This window comes from Phoenix dactylifera, unplaced genomic scaffold (assembly GCF_009389715.1).
Source record: "Phoenix dactylifera cultivar Barhee BC4 unplaced genomic scaffold, palm_55x_up_171113_PBpolish2nd_filt_p 000309F, whole genome shotgun sequence".
Lineage (NCBI taxonomy): Eukaryota > Viridiplantae > Streptophyta > Magnoliopsida > Arecales > Arecaceae > Phoenix > Phoenix dactylifera.
In genome coordinates, this window is record NW_024067781.1 from 565902 (window position 1) to 584103 (window position 18202).

Sequence of the window (18202 nt, forward strand, 5' to 3'; positions counted from 1 at the left end):
GGAACACTTGGCACAGAGTAGGAGTCGACCCTAGAAGAGATGGGGTCGACCCTGGCACGTTTTAGAAATATTCTGGCACATTCTAGCACTTATGGCACGGATGAACAGTACTTGGATCGACCCAAGTGAAAGTTGAGTCGACCCCATCTTCAAGCCTCAAGAAAACAAGTCTCTGGAATCCCTGAGAGGGTCGACCCCAATGGAACTTGAGTCGACCCCAAAAAGAGTTGAGTCGACCCTAGTGAAAAACGACTGAAATATAAGGTTCTGTGTTTCCTGAGAGGGCCGACCCCAATGTAGCATGAGTCGACCCCAGTGAAAGTTGGGTCGACCCCAGTGGAAAGTTGACTCGACCCCAAGTCTGATGAACAGTGGTTTGAGTTGACCCCAGAAAAGTTTGGGTCGACCCAAGCACGGGCAGAAGCATAACGGCTAGTTGTGCAGAAGTGCTTTTTGGACTCCCAACGGCTACAAACAGCTAGTTTCTTCAATCCAACGGTCCGGAAGGACTATTTGGAGGTTGGAGAAGTATTTAAGAGGGAGTATTCATCAGAGGAAGCAAGCTTTGAAAAATCATCAAGTCCATTCAAGAGAAAATCCTTGCTTCATTCAATTGCTTCATTCAAGAGCCAAAAGAAAGTGGTTGAGCAAATTCCAAGAGACATTAAGAGCTCCACCAATCCTTGAACAGTGAAGCAATCTTGACAAAGAAGAGAAGAGCCTTATTAAAGCGATAACTATATTCTAAACTCTTCTTTGTAGCTTATAATTGTTTTATTTGCTCATTTAGAAGCTTTAGATCCTTGTTCTTTATTCTTGTCGTAAGGTTTGTTGGTGAGCCCGTAAAACCAACATTATAGGTTTGTTGGTGAGCCCGTAAAACCAACGGTTTAGGTTTGTTGGTGAGCCCGTAAAACCAACGGTATAGGTTTGTTGGTGCGCCCGTAAAACCAATGGTGTAGGTTGTTGGTGATCCCGAAAAACCAAATTGTAAAGGTTTTGGATTGTGATCCCAGAAAACAATCCAACTGTAATCCGAGGGATTATAGTGAATTCCCAAGAAAAGGCTTGGGGAGTGGACGTAGGTGCTTGAGGTGTACCGAACCACTATACATTGTCTTGTTTGTGTTGTGCTTGTTCTTGTATTTATTCTTGCTTTATATTTGATTCTTGCACTAGGGTAAGTTCACACAAGTAACTTAAGAAAGCTTCCACCGCACTTAACTAAAAAAACATTTAAAATACCAAAAATTCAGAAAAACCCAATTCACCCCCCCACTTGGGTTGTCACCTTGGGCAACACGAACTAAACTTGGAGGACCAAAAGGATAATTAACTCAAATAAAACAATAGAATGTCAAATAAACTAATATGAAACTAACAAAATGGAAATTTATAATAGAAGGCATCCAAAACCATTATATTGGTTGTCACTTTAATTTGGTGCTATTCCGTAGTCCAAGGTATAATGAAAAAATTAATGTACAATTACTTCTATTGTAAGTAAAACAAACTTAAGATATCAAAATGGGGAACTACCATTCCTTTCTTTTCCCGTCAGTCCTACATTTTGTGTGCATAAAATGAAACAGGAATGGTCCCTTATTTTCCAGTCTCCAATTCCCATTCCAACTCTTTGATTCAGGTAACCCTTTTGACATATGAATGTTAATTATAACAAGAGAACATGCCAATGTCTCCATCGTTTGAATTATAACCAGAACCCAATAACCCGATCCAAACCATTTTGACGCTTGAGTCATAGTTGAACACTAATTAGCGGTCAAACCATGTTTCTAACTTAAAATAACCTAGCCCCCTTCAACACCTTGTTGTCTTGTAAAATTACGGATTACAGAGGCCACCCACCGTTCTCTATGATGCCTCTCCATTCCAATATTGCCTCCATTGCCTCTAATGCCTCGCTGCCGCCGCCCTCTCATCAACCTTGCTTCAATTTTTCTTACAATGGAGCCCGTTATGCCTCTTGTCGTGCCTCATCTTCACCAAGTTCTTCTCCTTTCCATGGCATGGTATGCTCTAGCGTTTACCACAATAAAATGATGGCTACAACAAGATCTCTAGGTGTGGCCTCCTCATCAGGCTACCACGAGACACGAGTATAGAAGAGATGGAGATTAAACTTCTCCAGCATCAACCACCGTGGTGATGGTTGAAGGAAAATATAAGATCTGGTGAGAAATGGAAATGGTGCCCATAAGATGAAAGAGATCGAAGAGTTATTTTTCCTTTTATTTTACCTCTTCATTTGTTAACATATGCAAATCATTCCATGTGACTTAAGCGGTTCACACATTGAAGCATCCTAGCATAGTAGTTCGCATAGGTTTTCCATATCTTTGGATTTTACATCCACCTAATAGTTCGACATGAATGGGTGGCGAGTCAATTCTAACATCAAGATCCTCAAAAAAACAATACAATGTTTCAGTTTCACAAACAGGTCGGGACAACCTATGATCCAACCTAGTCCACACTTAGGCATGATTGAACCCAATCATGGTCTGCCGTACCGGTCCGGCCTGGGACCGGTACCGGATCAGCGTGGAATCCGGTACCGATAGTTTATTATTGAAGAACCGGTACGAGAACGGTTCGGACCGGTACGCCACCGGTTCGGACCGGTACGCCACCGGTACGGGACCGGTACGCCACCGGTACGCCGACCGGTACCGGTACGGCGGACCTTGAACCCAATATTTTGATCAGATTTGAAAAATGGCTTTTTCCATTATCAGTTTGGCTATGGGTTGCTCCTTTTCTCTAATCCTAGCCATGTATAAAATAGGTCAAAAATTGGATGAACTAGCCTGACCGGGCCATGGTCCCAATCCTACTCAAGCTAAAGAACCATGACTTCAAAACACCTAACGTTTCTATCATGTATCATGTTGCCATGTCTTGGGACTTTAAAATATCTAACCTTTCTATCACATCCCGTTGCCATGTCTTGGTTTGGGCTTTGGAGTTTAGATATTGAGGCTATATTATTTATAGGTTGATGGCTCAGTTATGCTTGAACTGCATCCTTGTTAACAACACTAGTGGAAGCATTTCACACCAACATCCTTTCTTAGTTCTATCCACTGGTTATCCCATCACTATTAATTTTCCTTCTAAATAGAATGAATAGTGTGCTCTTCTTTTATCTTGCATCGAAGCTGAACCTGAATACCATATGTTGGGTTTGGGTCATGCATGACTTGCCCCAATATGAATGACCAGATGGGTCACAAAAAAATTTCCAAGAACCTGACCAAACCCAACCCTATTAGCCAAGGGGTTTAGTATAGGTCTAAAATTTTGACGTGAAAGGAACCAAGTCAAGTCTGGTTACTCTGGAGGCACTGACTCCAACATTTAATAAGATAAATTTGTTGCAGAACCAAAAAAAAAAAGATAAAAACTAAAGAAGGCAATGCAGAGTAAACATTAGAACAAGCTAGATAAGGTTATCAATATTATCATTACGATTATAAAGAATTAAATTTTTAGTCAACGAGCAATTTTACAAATTCTTAAGAAAAATAAATGAAAGATTTTAAAGCACAAATGCAACAAGACGAAAAAGGGAAAACGCAATCACTGGAAATCTGAATATTTTACTGGGCAAGAAGATAAGCTGATAACACTTCCAGGTACAAAATAGCATACCGTCTAAAACGCAAAAAAGAGAAAAAAATGATAACAATAACAGCACTATGATCGTTGGATAAAAAAGAGCAAGGGTCATCGTACTGATCGGGTACCGTACTGTATTGGTACCAAATGGTACATAGTCTCGAACCAAACTGGTACGAACCAACACTATAATAGGATGGTATGGGGTCTGGAAGCGAGACAGCGAACCTTAATCAAGACAGCAAAACATACAAAAAATTACAATATAAATTAATATGCACCTGAGTAACCTGAGTAGAAATTTCCTGCTTATTAACAGAAAGGAGCTCATTTTCACCCATAACATTCACCAAAGTTTTTGTTCTGGAAGGACCTGTTCTTTCTTGTTTTCTGTGTAACCAACACCATACTGAAAAAGCAGAAACTAAGAGAAAATACAAAATTGCTAATGAAACATCCAAACATTTGACCTGCCAGCAACAAAAGATAAATGTGTTAAATCAGAAAGGACAACAGATGAGACAATCCTAAAATGAATCACAAATTACAGAATTTTTACTGGAAAAAAAAAATCATAACATTTATTATATATGAAAAAAATGAGGTAGAAAGATGTAAACTTACAAATGGTTTTACAAACAAAATCCCAAGAATACCTATTGTTTCAGATGTCAACTGTGTAAAGTTAATTGTCCCAACCGTTTGTTAGTGTTACTGAATAAAATGTAGACTTGTCACTCCAAAACTATCAAATTTATATATTATTTAGATAAAGGCATTCAAGTGGACAGCATAACAATTCTACTGTTTCAGGCTCAAAATGGGAGGTGGATTTACCCTTGACTAGTTTCCTCGTTGGACTGCACCAATATATCATCCATGTAGCATCATTGTTGACAAAAGACCTAGTTATATCCTTGTTAGTTAGAGATCCATTAAATTGTTGAAATCAACTGTAAGATTCAGTGGTAACTGAATCACGTCCAAAATTTGAGGAAAGATAGTCAGATGCTTGCACAATGTTGCAGGACTCACATTTAGGGGCAAATTATCTCTCATCTATATACACAATTACAATGGTAACAAGCCCCTATGCATTGTTTCTGACGACAATAGAAATAGAAATAACTTATGGCATACATAATTGGGTATAAATTATCTTTGACTCTACTGCTCAAATTAACATCAGATCAATGAGCAAGGATTTGCTAACAAAATCTTTAGAATGCATGGCAGTATGGGTCTTCTTGAAAAACATAGGAGATGAGTAAAAGGTACAAGGATAAAATTAGCGGCAAAATGCAGCAATCAACCTAAATATGTTTTGTCCACTTATGTAAAACTAGATTATCCACAGTATGGATTGCAATAATGGAGCTAACGACATAAGAGAGAAGAATTGCTAAGGCAACACTCATTTGCAAGAGATGACAAACAAATCACCATCTCCACACAGCAGCATAAGTTAGGGAACAATACACTGCCTAAGCACTACAGTGGAGATGCCATGTCTAGCTTCTTGCTCTTCCAATAGATAAGAATCTCTAGAGAAATGATATAGAAGCTCATGGTGGAATGTCAATCAACAAGATTACCTGAAGATCAGCATCAGAGTAAGCATGAAGCACCAGAGCCGATCTGGTAACAAAGCAGACAGATTAACTAAGTTGTCAGTCATCATGTAACAAGGATCCGACCGAGAAGCTACCTATTCGAATAACCCCCTCCCCTCTCTCTTCCTTCTGGTTTAAAGGTAGGAAGGCCCGAGAAGCTACCTATTCGAATAACCCCCTTCCCCACGGTGAAAGACACGTTGATTCAGCATGATTGAAGAAGAATCCGACCGTAAATAAGGTATGCTTCCTCTTCCCTATCTCATTTTCTCTTTTTTTAAAATACCAAAATATATCTTAAAATTTGCAAAATAAGAAGAGATCATACTAAAATTTTTGATTTTGGCTTAATTTTATGTATGTTGTAAATCTATGGATGATCTACACGATCACATAAAAATTTTTAATTGTAGGATTATATATAATTTTTAAAAATTAAATAATTTTTGGATTGAAAAATAAAAAAATAAAATAAAATTCAAAAAAAAATAGATGTATCAAATTCCGAGTTGTATATTGGATCCTGCTATCCGTAGCCACATGCAGCTTATAACCCATACAAATATGGATATAAATATGGTGTATTTGAGACATCGTCTAGATGCTACCCTACGCAGCCTAGAGCATCTTACGAGTCAGATTTTGCTACCAACATATTTGGATGAGCTCCTCTACAGTCGTATTATCGGCCAGAGGACACCTCAGAGCTAAAACTTCAGCGAGAGAACCGAAAGTGCTTATAACCTAGAGTACGCTCCTTATAGGATGAACATACAAAACTACAATGCAGCTTAGTTAGAGGGATGGGCTAAGGTGCCTCTTAACTATGCTAACGATCCGAATATCTACGAGAGGCATCATCACTCGATGAGATTTTAGAAATCGGTATGTTTACTGTATTATATATATATAATTAATTATATTATTTTATATTTTTATGAAATATTATTTTAGATATCAGAGTAAGCATGAAGAACCAGAGCCGATCTGGTAACAAAGCAGACAGATTAACTAAGTTGTCGGTCATCATGTAACTTTCAGATCAAAACAAATATTGACCTTAAACACATCAGGATAAATTGAATCTTATTGTAAATTGGATGATCCTCAAATCCAAGGTTTGCCGAACCAGGCCGAACTGGTCAAAGTGGCAAACAAATATTGACCTTAACACATCAAGACAAATTGAATCTTATAGTAAACTATATGAACCTCAAATCCAAGGTTGGTTGAACCGGGCCGAACCGGTAGGGGACCAAGTTGATTCACCTATTTTTTTTGAAGCTGGCTCCAAACTAGCCGGAACCGGTCCCAAACCGATAGGAACACCCCGGACCGGTCCCGAATTGATAGGAACTAGTCGGAACAAGCTGGAACCAATCGTGAACCGCAAAAACTCAGTCCGAACCGGCCAACTCCGTGCAGAACCGGTGCGAACCAGAACTGTTTCCGAACCTGCCTTCCTCCCCTCTTTCTTTTGTTTTAAACGAACCCTATTCACGAAGTTTCTGAAGCCTTTCCAAACTATTCAAAGACCCCCTTCCCTATAGTGAAAAACACGTTGATTCAACACCATTGAAAGAAGATCCAACCCTAAATAAGATATGCTTCTTCTCCCCTATCTCATTTTTTTTATTTTCTTGGACGTCAAAAATACCTTGAAATTTGCAAAATACGGAGAGATCATGCCAAAATTTTTGGTTTTGGCCTAATTTTATGATATGTTGTAGATCTATAGATGATCTATAAAATCACATAAAAATTTTTAATTTTTAAATTACACATAATTTTAAAAATTAAAAATATATTTTTTTATTTTAAAATAAAATAGTAAATAATAAAATAAAATTCAAAAAAAATATAAAATCAGAAGCATATTTTGGGCCATGCAAACTATTCTCTAGCTAAATTTGTTGTGCATTTATTTAAGTTTTGATGTGATCATTTAGATAGGAGTCTAAGCCTAAATTTTAAAAAAAATTAAGAAATAAGTAGCCTTTGATGCATACCCATGGGCCTGAACAATATATGTAGCATCCATAATAGGGTTCTATATGGATCTGAGATCAAATTAATTTTTAAAAAATTTAGATTCAAAAGTTATTTTTTTAATTAAAAATAATTAAAAATACATAAAAAATTAAATAGTACATAATACATATTTCAAAAGTATTTTTTGAAGTAAAAAACATATTTTTCTGAATTTATGGTATTTAAACATATTTTTTAATTTAAAAATTATTATAAATAAATAAATAAATATAAAAAATTAGCACTATGTATTAGATAAATTAAATGCATTTTCTAAGGTAAAAAATATTATCTTAATCGTAACAAAAATTTGCTATTTTTAAATAATTGATAAACTGATATACCTAATAAACCTGCAGGAATGGAACCATAAAGAAAAAAACTACAATGCTGCTTGGTTAGAGGGATAGGCTGATGTACCTCCTGACTATGCTAATGATCCAGATATGTACGAGAGACATCTCCACTCGACGAAAATTTAAATATCAGTATGTATATTGTAATTTAAATATATGTAATTGATTATATTATTTTATATTTTCTACCTTAGTAATTGATTTTGGAAAATGTCATGCTTTTTGTCGCATGCAACATCTCATTAATTATTTTATATTTTGTATAATTTTAAAACAACAAAATGCATCATTTAGGTTATACCGGATCATAGAAACATCAAATTATACTTAAAATCATTGAAAAAGTTGAAAAATAATCAAACTTTATTAACTTAAAAAAAATAGATGTTGATTACCAATTAATCAAATTTAAAAAACTTAAAAAAAGAATTTTGGGTACCACGTATTGGTATGGTACCGAACTAGTACCGTAATGACCTGCCCGCCAACCGGTACGGATCCCGAAACTAGTTCGGCAGACCTTGCCCAAATCATATCGTGAGTTAGGTTTCCAGCATCAAAAATGTATAACACTATTAGTATTTTCATGTCCTAAAATGATATGGTTGTCTTGGCTCCTAAATCCAATTATTCACAATTTGAGTGAACATTCGTATAATGTAATAAATGATAGCAAAAGAATCTTTAGTATAAACTTTCAAGCAATTTGAAAAGACATTTGGTCAATCAAAGAATGATAAAAAATAAGATCTAGAATTGTATAGACTGAAACTTATACCAATAGTTCAATTATAACTTAATAAGAACAAGGTTTGCCAAACCGGGCCAAATCGGGTCGAGCCGCCCCGGTAGGGGACCAGGTCGGTTCACCTTTTTTTTTTGGAATCGATCGCGAACCGGCCAGAACCTGTCGCGAACCACACGGACTCGATCCAAACTAGCCAGTTCTATGCGGAACTGGTGCGAACCAAATGGTTGGCACCAAGTCGGATCGGTTCTGAACCAACCCCCCTCCCCTCTCTCTTCCTTCTGGTTTAAAGGTAGGAAGGCCCGAGAAGCTACCTATTCGAATAACCCCCTTCCCCACGGTGAAAGACACGTTGATCCAGCATGATTGAAGAAGAATCCGACCGTAAATAAGGTATGCTTCCTCTTCCCTATCTAATTATCTTCCTTGGCAAGTCGACCGGAGGGATTCATCCATTTCATGCAGTCAGTAGTCAAATCATTTTCTCTTTTTTTTAAAATACCAAAATATATCTTAAAATTTGCAAAATAAGAAGAGATCATACTAAAATGTTTGATTTGGCTTAATTTTATGTATGTTGTAAATCTATGGATGATCTACACGATCACATAAAAATTTTAATTGTAGGATTATATATAATTTTTAAAAATTAAATAATTTTTGGATTGAAAAATAAAAAAATAAAATAAAATTCAAAAAAAATAGATGTATCAAATTCCGAGTTGTATATTGGATCCTGCTATCCGTAGCCACATGCAGCTTATAACCCATACAAATATGGATATAAATATGGTGTATTTGAGACATCGTCTAGATGCTACCCTACGCAGCCTAGAGCATCTTACGAGTCAGATTTTGCTACCAACATATTTGGATGAGCTCCTCTACAGTCGTATTATCGGCCAGAGGACACCTCAGAGCTAAAACTTCAGCGAGAGAACCAAAAGTGCTTGTAACCTAGAGTACGTTCCTTATAGGATGAACATACAAAACTACAATGCAGCTTAGTTAGAGGGATGGGCTAAGGTGCCTCTTAACTATACTAACGATCTGAATATCTACGAGAGGCATCATCACTCGATGAGATTTTAGATATCGGTATGTTTATTGTATCATATATATATAATTAATTAAATTATTTTATATTTTTTACCTCACTAGTTGATTTTAGAATATTTCATATTGCTTCTTGTAACATACAATATTTTACTAATCATTTTTAAATTTTGTATTACTTTAAAACAACAAAATGCATCATTAAGTTTATACCAGGATCATAGCAACATCATAAAATATCAAATTATACTTAAAATCATTGTAAAAGTTGAAAAAATCAATTACCAATTAATCAAACTAGAAAACATTTAAAAAAATTGGTATGCCAGTTCCGGCCCGCCGATCGATCGGTAGTCCAAGGATTGCCGAAACCAGGCCGAACCGGATCAAACCGGGCCGTACGGCTTGGTTCAAGCCGAATCGAGCCAACCCGGTCCCATACCGAGTTTGTTCGCTATAGGAAAATAGTTCCACCCCATAGGGGTCGGAACCTCAATAATTCCAGCCGAAACCGGTAATTTTTAGCCGGTTCCGTCCGGTTCGACTCAGACTCGGTGGCTACTATCCTACGTACCTCAGAGCATCTCACGGGTCGGATTTTGCTACCGGCATAGTCGGATGGTCCCCTCTACAGCCGTATTATCAACTAAGAACACCTCAAAGCTAGAACTTCAGCGAGAGATCCGAAAGTGCTTATAACTCGACACACATTCCTTATGAGATGAACATATAAGACTCCAATATCGCTTGGACAGAGGGATGGGTTGATGTGCTTTCTGATTATGCTGATGATTTGGATATCTACGAGAGGTATCGCCACTCGACTCGATTTTAAATATCATTATGTATGTCTGTTGGACTTTAAAAGTATGTAATTTGATTGTATCTTGGTTTGAAGATATTTTATGTTGTTCATTTTATGATTTATATCATTTTAAAGCAATAAGATGCATCATCTAGCTTAAACTGGAATCCTAGAAACATCAGAAAGCATCAAAAAAATATCAGATTAGACTTAAATTCATAAAAGATCGAAAAGAGAGAACTCCAAAAACAAAAATTAGGGTGGCCGGTGCCGTGAACCGGCACCAACTAGTTCGGTACCGGTTTGGTCCGAACCGATACCGATCTGTATCGGTCAAGCGTGAACCGACACTAACCAGTTCAATACCGGTTCGGTTCAGTCTGAACTAGTACCAAACTGTATCGGGAGCTGACCGGTACAGCACTCGGTACCGGTTCGACGATCCTTGACCGATACGGATCCCGGTTCGATCAAGAAACAAAGTTAGCTTTGAAGTAGCACTAGATTTGGATCTTAGTTAACAAATGAATTGGGGATATAACTGGTATATTGGAATGAATGTTTAAGTTATGACTTAAAGCATAAGTGATAAATCAACCTGCAATAGAAATGAGACTAGGATTTTGACTCGGTCTATAATAAGATAAGAATTGAAATAAATCAACCTACAGTTATTGAGATTGTTGAAATAGAAAATCAAGAATGTATTTTTGGACATCCAAAGTAAGTGATTTGGAAGATTAACTTTTTCTTTAAGTTTCATGAAGAAGTGGATCTAAGTCTTTAGTAAGGAATTTGTTGCACTAAGAGCTACAAAAAAAGATTGGGCCAAAAAATATTACCTCATGTTCACGAAACAAGGTATGATCCTAGACAAGAAGGTCAACATTATGATAAGATCTAGTCATGGTTGAGGTTGTGATTTGACATCTTACATAGGCACACACATCCAGCTTCATAATGAATTGGATATATGTCAGAAACTTGGATACTAATGAAGTTCCTTCGTTGCAGCTTTCAGCGATTGGTCAACAGTTGGACTCTTCCAACAATGAGTTTTCACTCTCCAATTTGACACTAGAAATTGGTCGAGGATGTAAGTGTTGAATCAACTTTGGAAAAATGTTAATTTTCTTATACCCTTAGGTCAACTGGGAAGTTTGGACAAGAAACAAATATGCTGAAAGACATTGATGTTTAAACAAATAATATGTAAAGGTATAAATACAAATAATTCTGTTAATATAGTATCTTTGACGGATCATTCTATAAGAGATCTAGGCACACCACTATTACGCGTAAATATAGGAATTAGAAAAATTCTATTTTATTTAGGCTAATTTTATTTTATTTGAAAAGAAGAGAATTTTATTTTTATTGGGAACTCTATTTTTATTAAGACTAGAGTTTTCTGAGGACTTCAATATTTTATTTCTACATGGACTCTTATTAGGATTTTGGATTTATAAATACCCACTAATATGTAATTAAGAACCCAAGTTCTGTATTATTGAGATTTGAGAATATTGAGTTGGCCCTACCTCTGATTCTTCTTCTCCTTCTTCCTCCCTTTTCTTCCCTCCCGTTCTTCCCTTTTCTTCCCTCTCCTCCTTCCATCCTACATCAATCTTAAGCATTCACATATCTTCTTTTTTTCTTCCCTCTTACTGAGTCAGACACTTGACTATACATTTAAATATGATTCTCATGTCTGCACCATGTAATATTGACACTTAGGACAAAGGCTCCATGTGTGGCTGTTCTTAGGGATTCTAGTCCATTCCCATGTATTGCATGAGGATTGTAATATATCTAGAGCAAGATTCAGAAATCAAGATTAATTGAAGGATCAAGATCACAATTGAGGCAAAGATAAAGAGGTAGAAAGGTATTGAGATCAATACAAAACTTGGATAAGAAGTGCAACCAAGGTGAGGGCCCCCTTTTTTTTTTGGGGGGGGGGGGTGGCGGGAAGGGGGCGCCAAAGGGAGGGATGGGGAATACAAATAGAACCAATTTCCTTCCTTACTAATAAGATCTCGCTATATTTCAAAAGGTCTTCCCTTTTTACAAGAAAGATGATAATAATATTAATTAATCCATGCATTATTGTAATTCACGATATGCATGTATACACTACTTTGCAAGGTTTGCCGTACCGTGCCGAACCGGACGATACGGGACATACCATACAGTACCGGTTCGGTGTCAATACATAGTACGGAGGCATACCGACACTCCGTACGCTGAACCATCCCCATACCGTAACATACCGACAACAATAATGTGGCATGGTAGGAGGCTCGGTACTGAGACGATATATCTTGCTACTTTGCCTATTATCCTATGCACAAAATGATAGTTCTATATTATCCCAGTGACTTAAAGAAACAGATGTCATCATATACAAAACTTGGATAACAAGTGCAACCAAGGTGAGCCCCCCCCCCCCCCCCCCCCCCCGCCCTCCTGCCCCCCTTTTTTTATTGGTTGGGGGGGGGGCGCCAAGGTGGGGGATGGGGTATACAAATGGGACCAATTTCCTTCCCTAATAATAAGATCCCGCTATATGTCAAAAGGTCTTCCATTTTTACAAGAAGAAAGATGATAATAAGATTAATTAATCCATGCATTATTTCAATTCACGATATGCATTATTTCAGTTCACGATATGCATGTATATACTACTTTGCAAGATTCGCCATAACGTACCGAACCGGACGATATGGAGCATCATACCATACAATACCAGTTCGGTACCAATACATAGTATGGGAGCGTACCAACACTCCATATGTTGAACCATCTACGTATCTTAACATACTGATACAGCAATAGTGTGGCACAGTAGGAAGGCCCGGTACTGAGACGGTGTACCTTACTACTTTGCCTATTATCCTTTGCACAGAATGATAGTTCCACATTATCCCAATGACCTAAGGAAACAAATGTCATCAGATTTTATCACATCCAAAAAGCAACAGAGGAAAGATAAGTTATACCTTCAAAAGAACCAATTCTAATAGCACAGGCTTGTTTCTCATGAGGAGCAGGTGAAGCAGAATCAAAGCATACAGAAGATGAAGGACAATCACCACATGAACAGCCAAGAGAAGGGTCACCACATGAATAAACTGTAACATTCATAGGCTTCATCCTGACCTGAATCATTAAGATTTGTTCGAAAGGCTATTGCATATGGTGAACCAGGTTCATTGGATTTGCTTGATGACCAACAAATGCAAGCCACTCTGGAAAAGCAATCAGAAGCATAAGGTTAAACCAACCATAAATAGAAGCAAGATTTACAATTCCGCCAGTTGAACATAACAAAGAAGCTAGTGAAGATAACAACTTCCCAGGTTTAGAAATTGTTTATCCAGCTAAATGTAAGGGCATAAATCAAGATACCAATGCAATGATGGCATGACTTGAGATCAAAGTTATAACACAGCACCGTAAATAGCACATGCTGATACAATAAAATAATGCAGGACCAAGAGAGAACATCCGAAGAGAATAGGTACAAGGGAAATCTTCAACAACTTACTGGTTCAACTCAACAATGAGAACAGTAATATGATCATTTTTACGTTATGTAAGCATTAGCAATAATTGATAGACAATTTAAACCAACATGTTCAAAAGTTAAAAAATTTATTTCCCTCATTAAATTATGTCGCTGTCATATGAAAAATATCCCTAGGCCAAAGGGCATCCATACTTTTTCTTCTCTACTCTGCTTAGTTCATTCGGCATGATAGACAAGGCAATTACAAAGATAGATGAACTTTAGGTCCTACTTGCAACCATGCATGAGTTAGACATAAAACCTTGGCACTTCTCACCTTTGTAATTTTGAGCACCTGCACCAACAAAATCCATTGCACGAGTGTTCATAGTCCCAAATTTCACATCCTTGCATGAATTAAATAACTCCTCTACATACTGACTAGTTACATAAAAATCTATGCCATCAACGGTCAAACTGTCATTGACCTGCAAACCACATAAGAATGCCAATTTAAAAGTATATATATGACTATACATCGTAGGCAGTTATTTATAATTTAATCATAATCCAATATTTATTCCATATATAAATGCCATTCACTTCAAAAAGAAGCGGGTGAGGGGAGAAAAACAGTGCGAACCCAATCTTTAACATCATGAACTGGAACAATAAATTATCACAAAGAACAATCAGATGTTAACTATTTAAGTAGTTTATCTACTAGGAAGCCATAACCTTAAATCCTTGTCTACAAATAAACTATGGGTATAAAGAAAAAGGACCTTCATCACAGAAGTCACGTTGATGAAAAGGCTTTGATGTTAAACAGTTCCTCAAGCATGCTCGGGCATCCCACAAGAAAAGGAATTGCCCTGCAAAAGATATCGCATGAAAAATAAGTGGGGTATTACACAAAAATAACAGCAAAAGAAAAAAGAGGATCAAAGTATTCAAAAACAACAAAAGACAACTATATAAGTAATATAAGCAAATGGACGGAACTTGCAATTAAGCAGTAACCCCAAATTAGTTCAAACCGAAAGGTTGCGGATAATCCTAGGTGATGGACTAAATCAACCCCAACAATATTTATCCTCTGAGAAGTCGAATTCTTATCCTACCAAAACTGGAACATGACACCAATTTGATAAAAATTCAGTTCAAGCATGTTTCTGTCAATATCAGAACTGATTATTTTGAATGAAGCTATGACTTCAAATAAATCCACTTTTTTTCTATAACAATAAAGACAGAAGGAGAGGGTAGAATGTGCACACATTGTGATTTATTCTTACCTGCAAAACTTATTTGGTTATCATCCATAGTTCAAATATTTTAAACACAATGCTTATATCTGACCTTTTTTGTATTTAAGAACTCTGAATACAAATACATAACTGCAAAGCATAGACAACTCAAAGAAATCACACCAACTGATCAAACAAGGGAAGAAGAATATATCAATTGAAGAGGACCGGAAAGTATGCTAGCAGACCAATATTCAAACATTGGAGAGATTGAACTTCTCATTTCAGACTATATATTGTCATTGCTAAACTAATAGACTTTAAGAGAAACAAATATAAAACTAATTAATACACGAAGGCAATACTCCAGCCGGTTGGTCTTTGAACTTCGGTAGATGTAACTGTGTTCTTACCAAGGTCAGCGGAACAGATACTGAGCACCGTACTAGTTCTCCGATGCACTAGGCGGTACGGGACCGCGTCATGCCGTGTCAGAGGGAGAGAGAGGCAGGCGGACGATGGAGGAGGCCGTGAAGGGCCGGCGGAGGCAACGGTCGGTTCCCCTATTTCGTTCCCGCCACCCTCCGCCGGCCTCTGCCAGCGTCTGCCCGCCTCCCTCCCTCTCCATCTCCCTCCCTCCCCCGCTCGCACTCTCTTTTCTTCTCCTTCTTCGGTACCGGCAACGATTTTCGTTTTCGTTGCCGGAACTGTACCGGTGAGTCGCCGGTACGGCTCGAAGCTACCGGAACCGTCCGATTCAGGACGATTTCACGAACCCTGCTTCTTAGAATCAGTACCAAAAAATATGTAATTGGAGGATTTATTTGGAGATAATTTAATGTAGCCGTGGGCTGAGCTAACCCACCAAAAAAAATCAAAGTGTATATACAAAAAGGTTGTTCATTTTTTTTTTCCATTCCTTGTTGTCTACCTATTATGTTTCCTTGTGATACATATGATCTTGGGTTTTCTGCATATATACCCTCCAAAATATATAAAAACGTATGAATACCCTCGTAAAATTTCTATTTGCATGTATACCCTCATCAATTATTTATTTTTCATGTATACCCTTCTTTTACTTTCTTTTTTATATATGTACCTATACTATCTAACGCCGTTAAAAATTAAATGATTTAAAATTAAAATGACTAAAAATACCCTTATGGGTATACATGCAAAAAAGAAAAATTCATATGGATAGACATGCAAATAGCAACTTTGCGAGGGTATTCATGCAATTACGCATATTTAGGAGGGTATACACTTCAAAAAAATCTAATAAAAAATAATCAAAATCCAGTAAAGATAATCGTTAATAAAAAAGATAACAAAATAAAATTAAATCATGTTAATATCAACTCTTACAGAATAAATCATGTTACTTTTACGAAATTCTCGTCTCAAAAACAAACAACTCAACATTTACAAATCACTAAAAAATATTTTACTAATCTAAGCATCTATAATTAATTTAAATTTGACAGCTTCAATCTTTTAAAAATAATGACGAATATATAGATGTCATAAATTCAATAATTATAATTATATCAAAATCAAATGAAGAATAGAATTACCAAAATGACCACCTAATATTCCAACTTGACTGAGCCAAGATCTTAAAAAAAAAATTAACAATGTGACTCGATCTTTTTTTGACTTATCAATCCAACTGAATCATAAAAGACTTAGAAAATTTCAGCTGAGTTTTGACATTTTTTAATGAATTTTTTGAATGTATACCCTTTTAAATATGAAAGTTACTATTTGCGTATATACCCTTATAACTTTTTTTGCATATCTACCCATAAGGTTATTGTAGTCATTTTAATTTTAAACCGTCTATTTTTTAACGACGTTAAATAATACAGGTACATATGCAAAAAAAAAAGAAGGATATACATGCAAATAGTAGTTTTACGAGGGTATTCATGCAATTTTGCATATTTAGAAGGAATATATGCAAAAACCCTATGATCTTTTATGACTTAACGTTTTTACTATTTTAGCAGTTTGATGTCCTGAAATAAGATGCAATTCCACCAGAACATGATTTGAAGAATGCTATACCTTGACCTAAGTAGTTCTAGTTCTCTAACATTCATTGATTCTACAACTTGCTAAACTGATCTGCAGTGCAGCAGACATTGCCAGTGATTGTTGGACACAAACTCTGGATCTTCAAGGACAACAACTCATCTGGCTGAGAAGGAAAAAAGAAAACATTTTACAGATCAAGAGTCCAATCACAGTTTAACTTTATACTACTCAAGGTTACAGATACATTAAGACCTAATAATTTAGGAAGAAAAGGTTGAACACACATGCAGTAACACCAGCCCACCCACCTTTTTTTTATAGAAAGAAAAAGAAGACCGTTAATTTGTTTTCCTTTCCAGATATTCATGTCAAAATGATAACTTAGCAGCACAAATATAACTATAATCTTGCATACAAATATAAAATGATAACCACAATGTGTTACCAAGTACCTTCATAGAAGGGACATTATAAGGACAGTTCAAAACCTTTCCATCACCGCGGCGTCCACAAATACCATACATGGAACAATACCCTTCTGCATATATCTTTCTGAAGGAAAATGATAAAATGTTTCAAATGCAAAAATAGAATATTGAATTTCTGAAAGAAAATGGACAGTGATTATCATAAACGATCAGATTCAAGAAAGGCAATGGAACTTGTAGTTTTGGATGTGACAAAGGAGCTAAAAAGTGCCTATGTAAATGAATGATGATTACTATTAGTTATTGTGGCCAGACCCCATGTCTGCATCAAATCTTTTTCTTTTTTCATCATTGTGTCTTACTTATCTCATATCTCGTTACAAAAGTTTAGATGTTTACTACCTTGAGGGATTCTTTTCTAACAGATATTACAAGACTACCAACAAAAGTGGGACTAGTCAAGCTTCTAAGGCAAATCTATGATCTTTGGCCAGTCAAATGTAAGAAATCTTAGATCACTGTCACTTCAGCAGAACCTGCCCTCCTTCAATCAATGAAAATCCCTATATGTTCAATTTGGATCTAGAACAATAAGAATCATTGGATAGCTCAAATGCATTAGAAGTCTTGCTTTGTGGCCTCTGGCTCACTCAAAAACATGGCAGTAAGGACATTTTCTTACACTGCCAGATAACTAATCTATCAGCTTGACTTTAAAAATA

At 36.4% G+C, this 18202-nt stretch overlaps 2 protein-coding genes and 1 long non-coding RNA gene across 7 annotated transcripts in view; all 3 read right to left on the reverse strand.

Moving 5' to 3' along the window:
- LOC120105549 (NPC intracellular sterol transporter 1-related protein 1-like) overlaps positions 1 to 13213 on the reverse strand; it is a 47239-nt gene extending 34026 nt beyond the window's left edge. For 3 of the 5 annotated variants that reach the window (XM_039118118.1, XM_039118115.1, XM_039118117.1), the window contains exons 1-2: positions 13129 to 13213; positions 3924 to 4112 (exon numbers count right to left, since the gene is read on the reverse strand). In XM_039118118.1, the coding sequence (XP_038974046.1) occupies positions 3924 to 4112; positions 13129 to 13206 (267 nt within the window). In that variant the 5' untranslated portion in view covers positions 13207 to 13213. Of the gene's footprint in view, positions 1 to 3923; positions 4113 to 5237; positions 6312 to 13128 lie in introns of those variants that run through there. The other 2 variants (XM_039118116.1, XM_039118119.1) reach the window with 2 other exon arrangements.
- Positions 1 to 18202, reverse strand: part of LOC103716598 (NPC intracellular cholesterol transporter 1-like) — a 244943-nt gene that overhangs the window by 201244 nt on the left and 25497 nt on the right. The window lies entirely within an intron of this gene.
- On the reverse strand, positions 13469 to 14585 carry LOC120105550. Its single transcript, XR_005507928.1, has 3 exons — positions 14548 to 14585; positions 14100 to 14250; positions 13469 to 13502 (listed from the first exon to the last, which is right to left on the reverse strand). It is a non-coding gene; the product is annotated as an uncharacterized LOC120105550 (long non-coding RNA).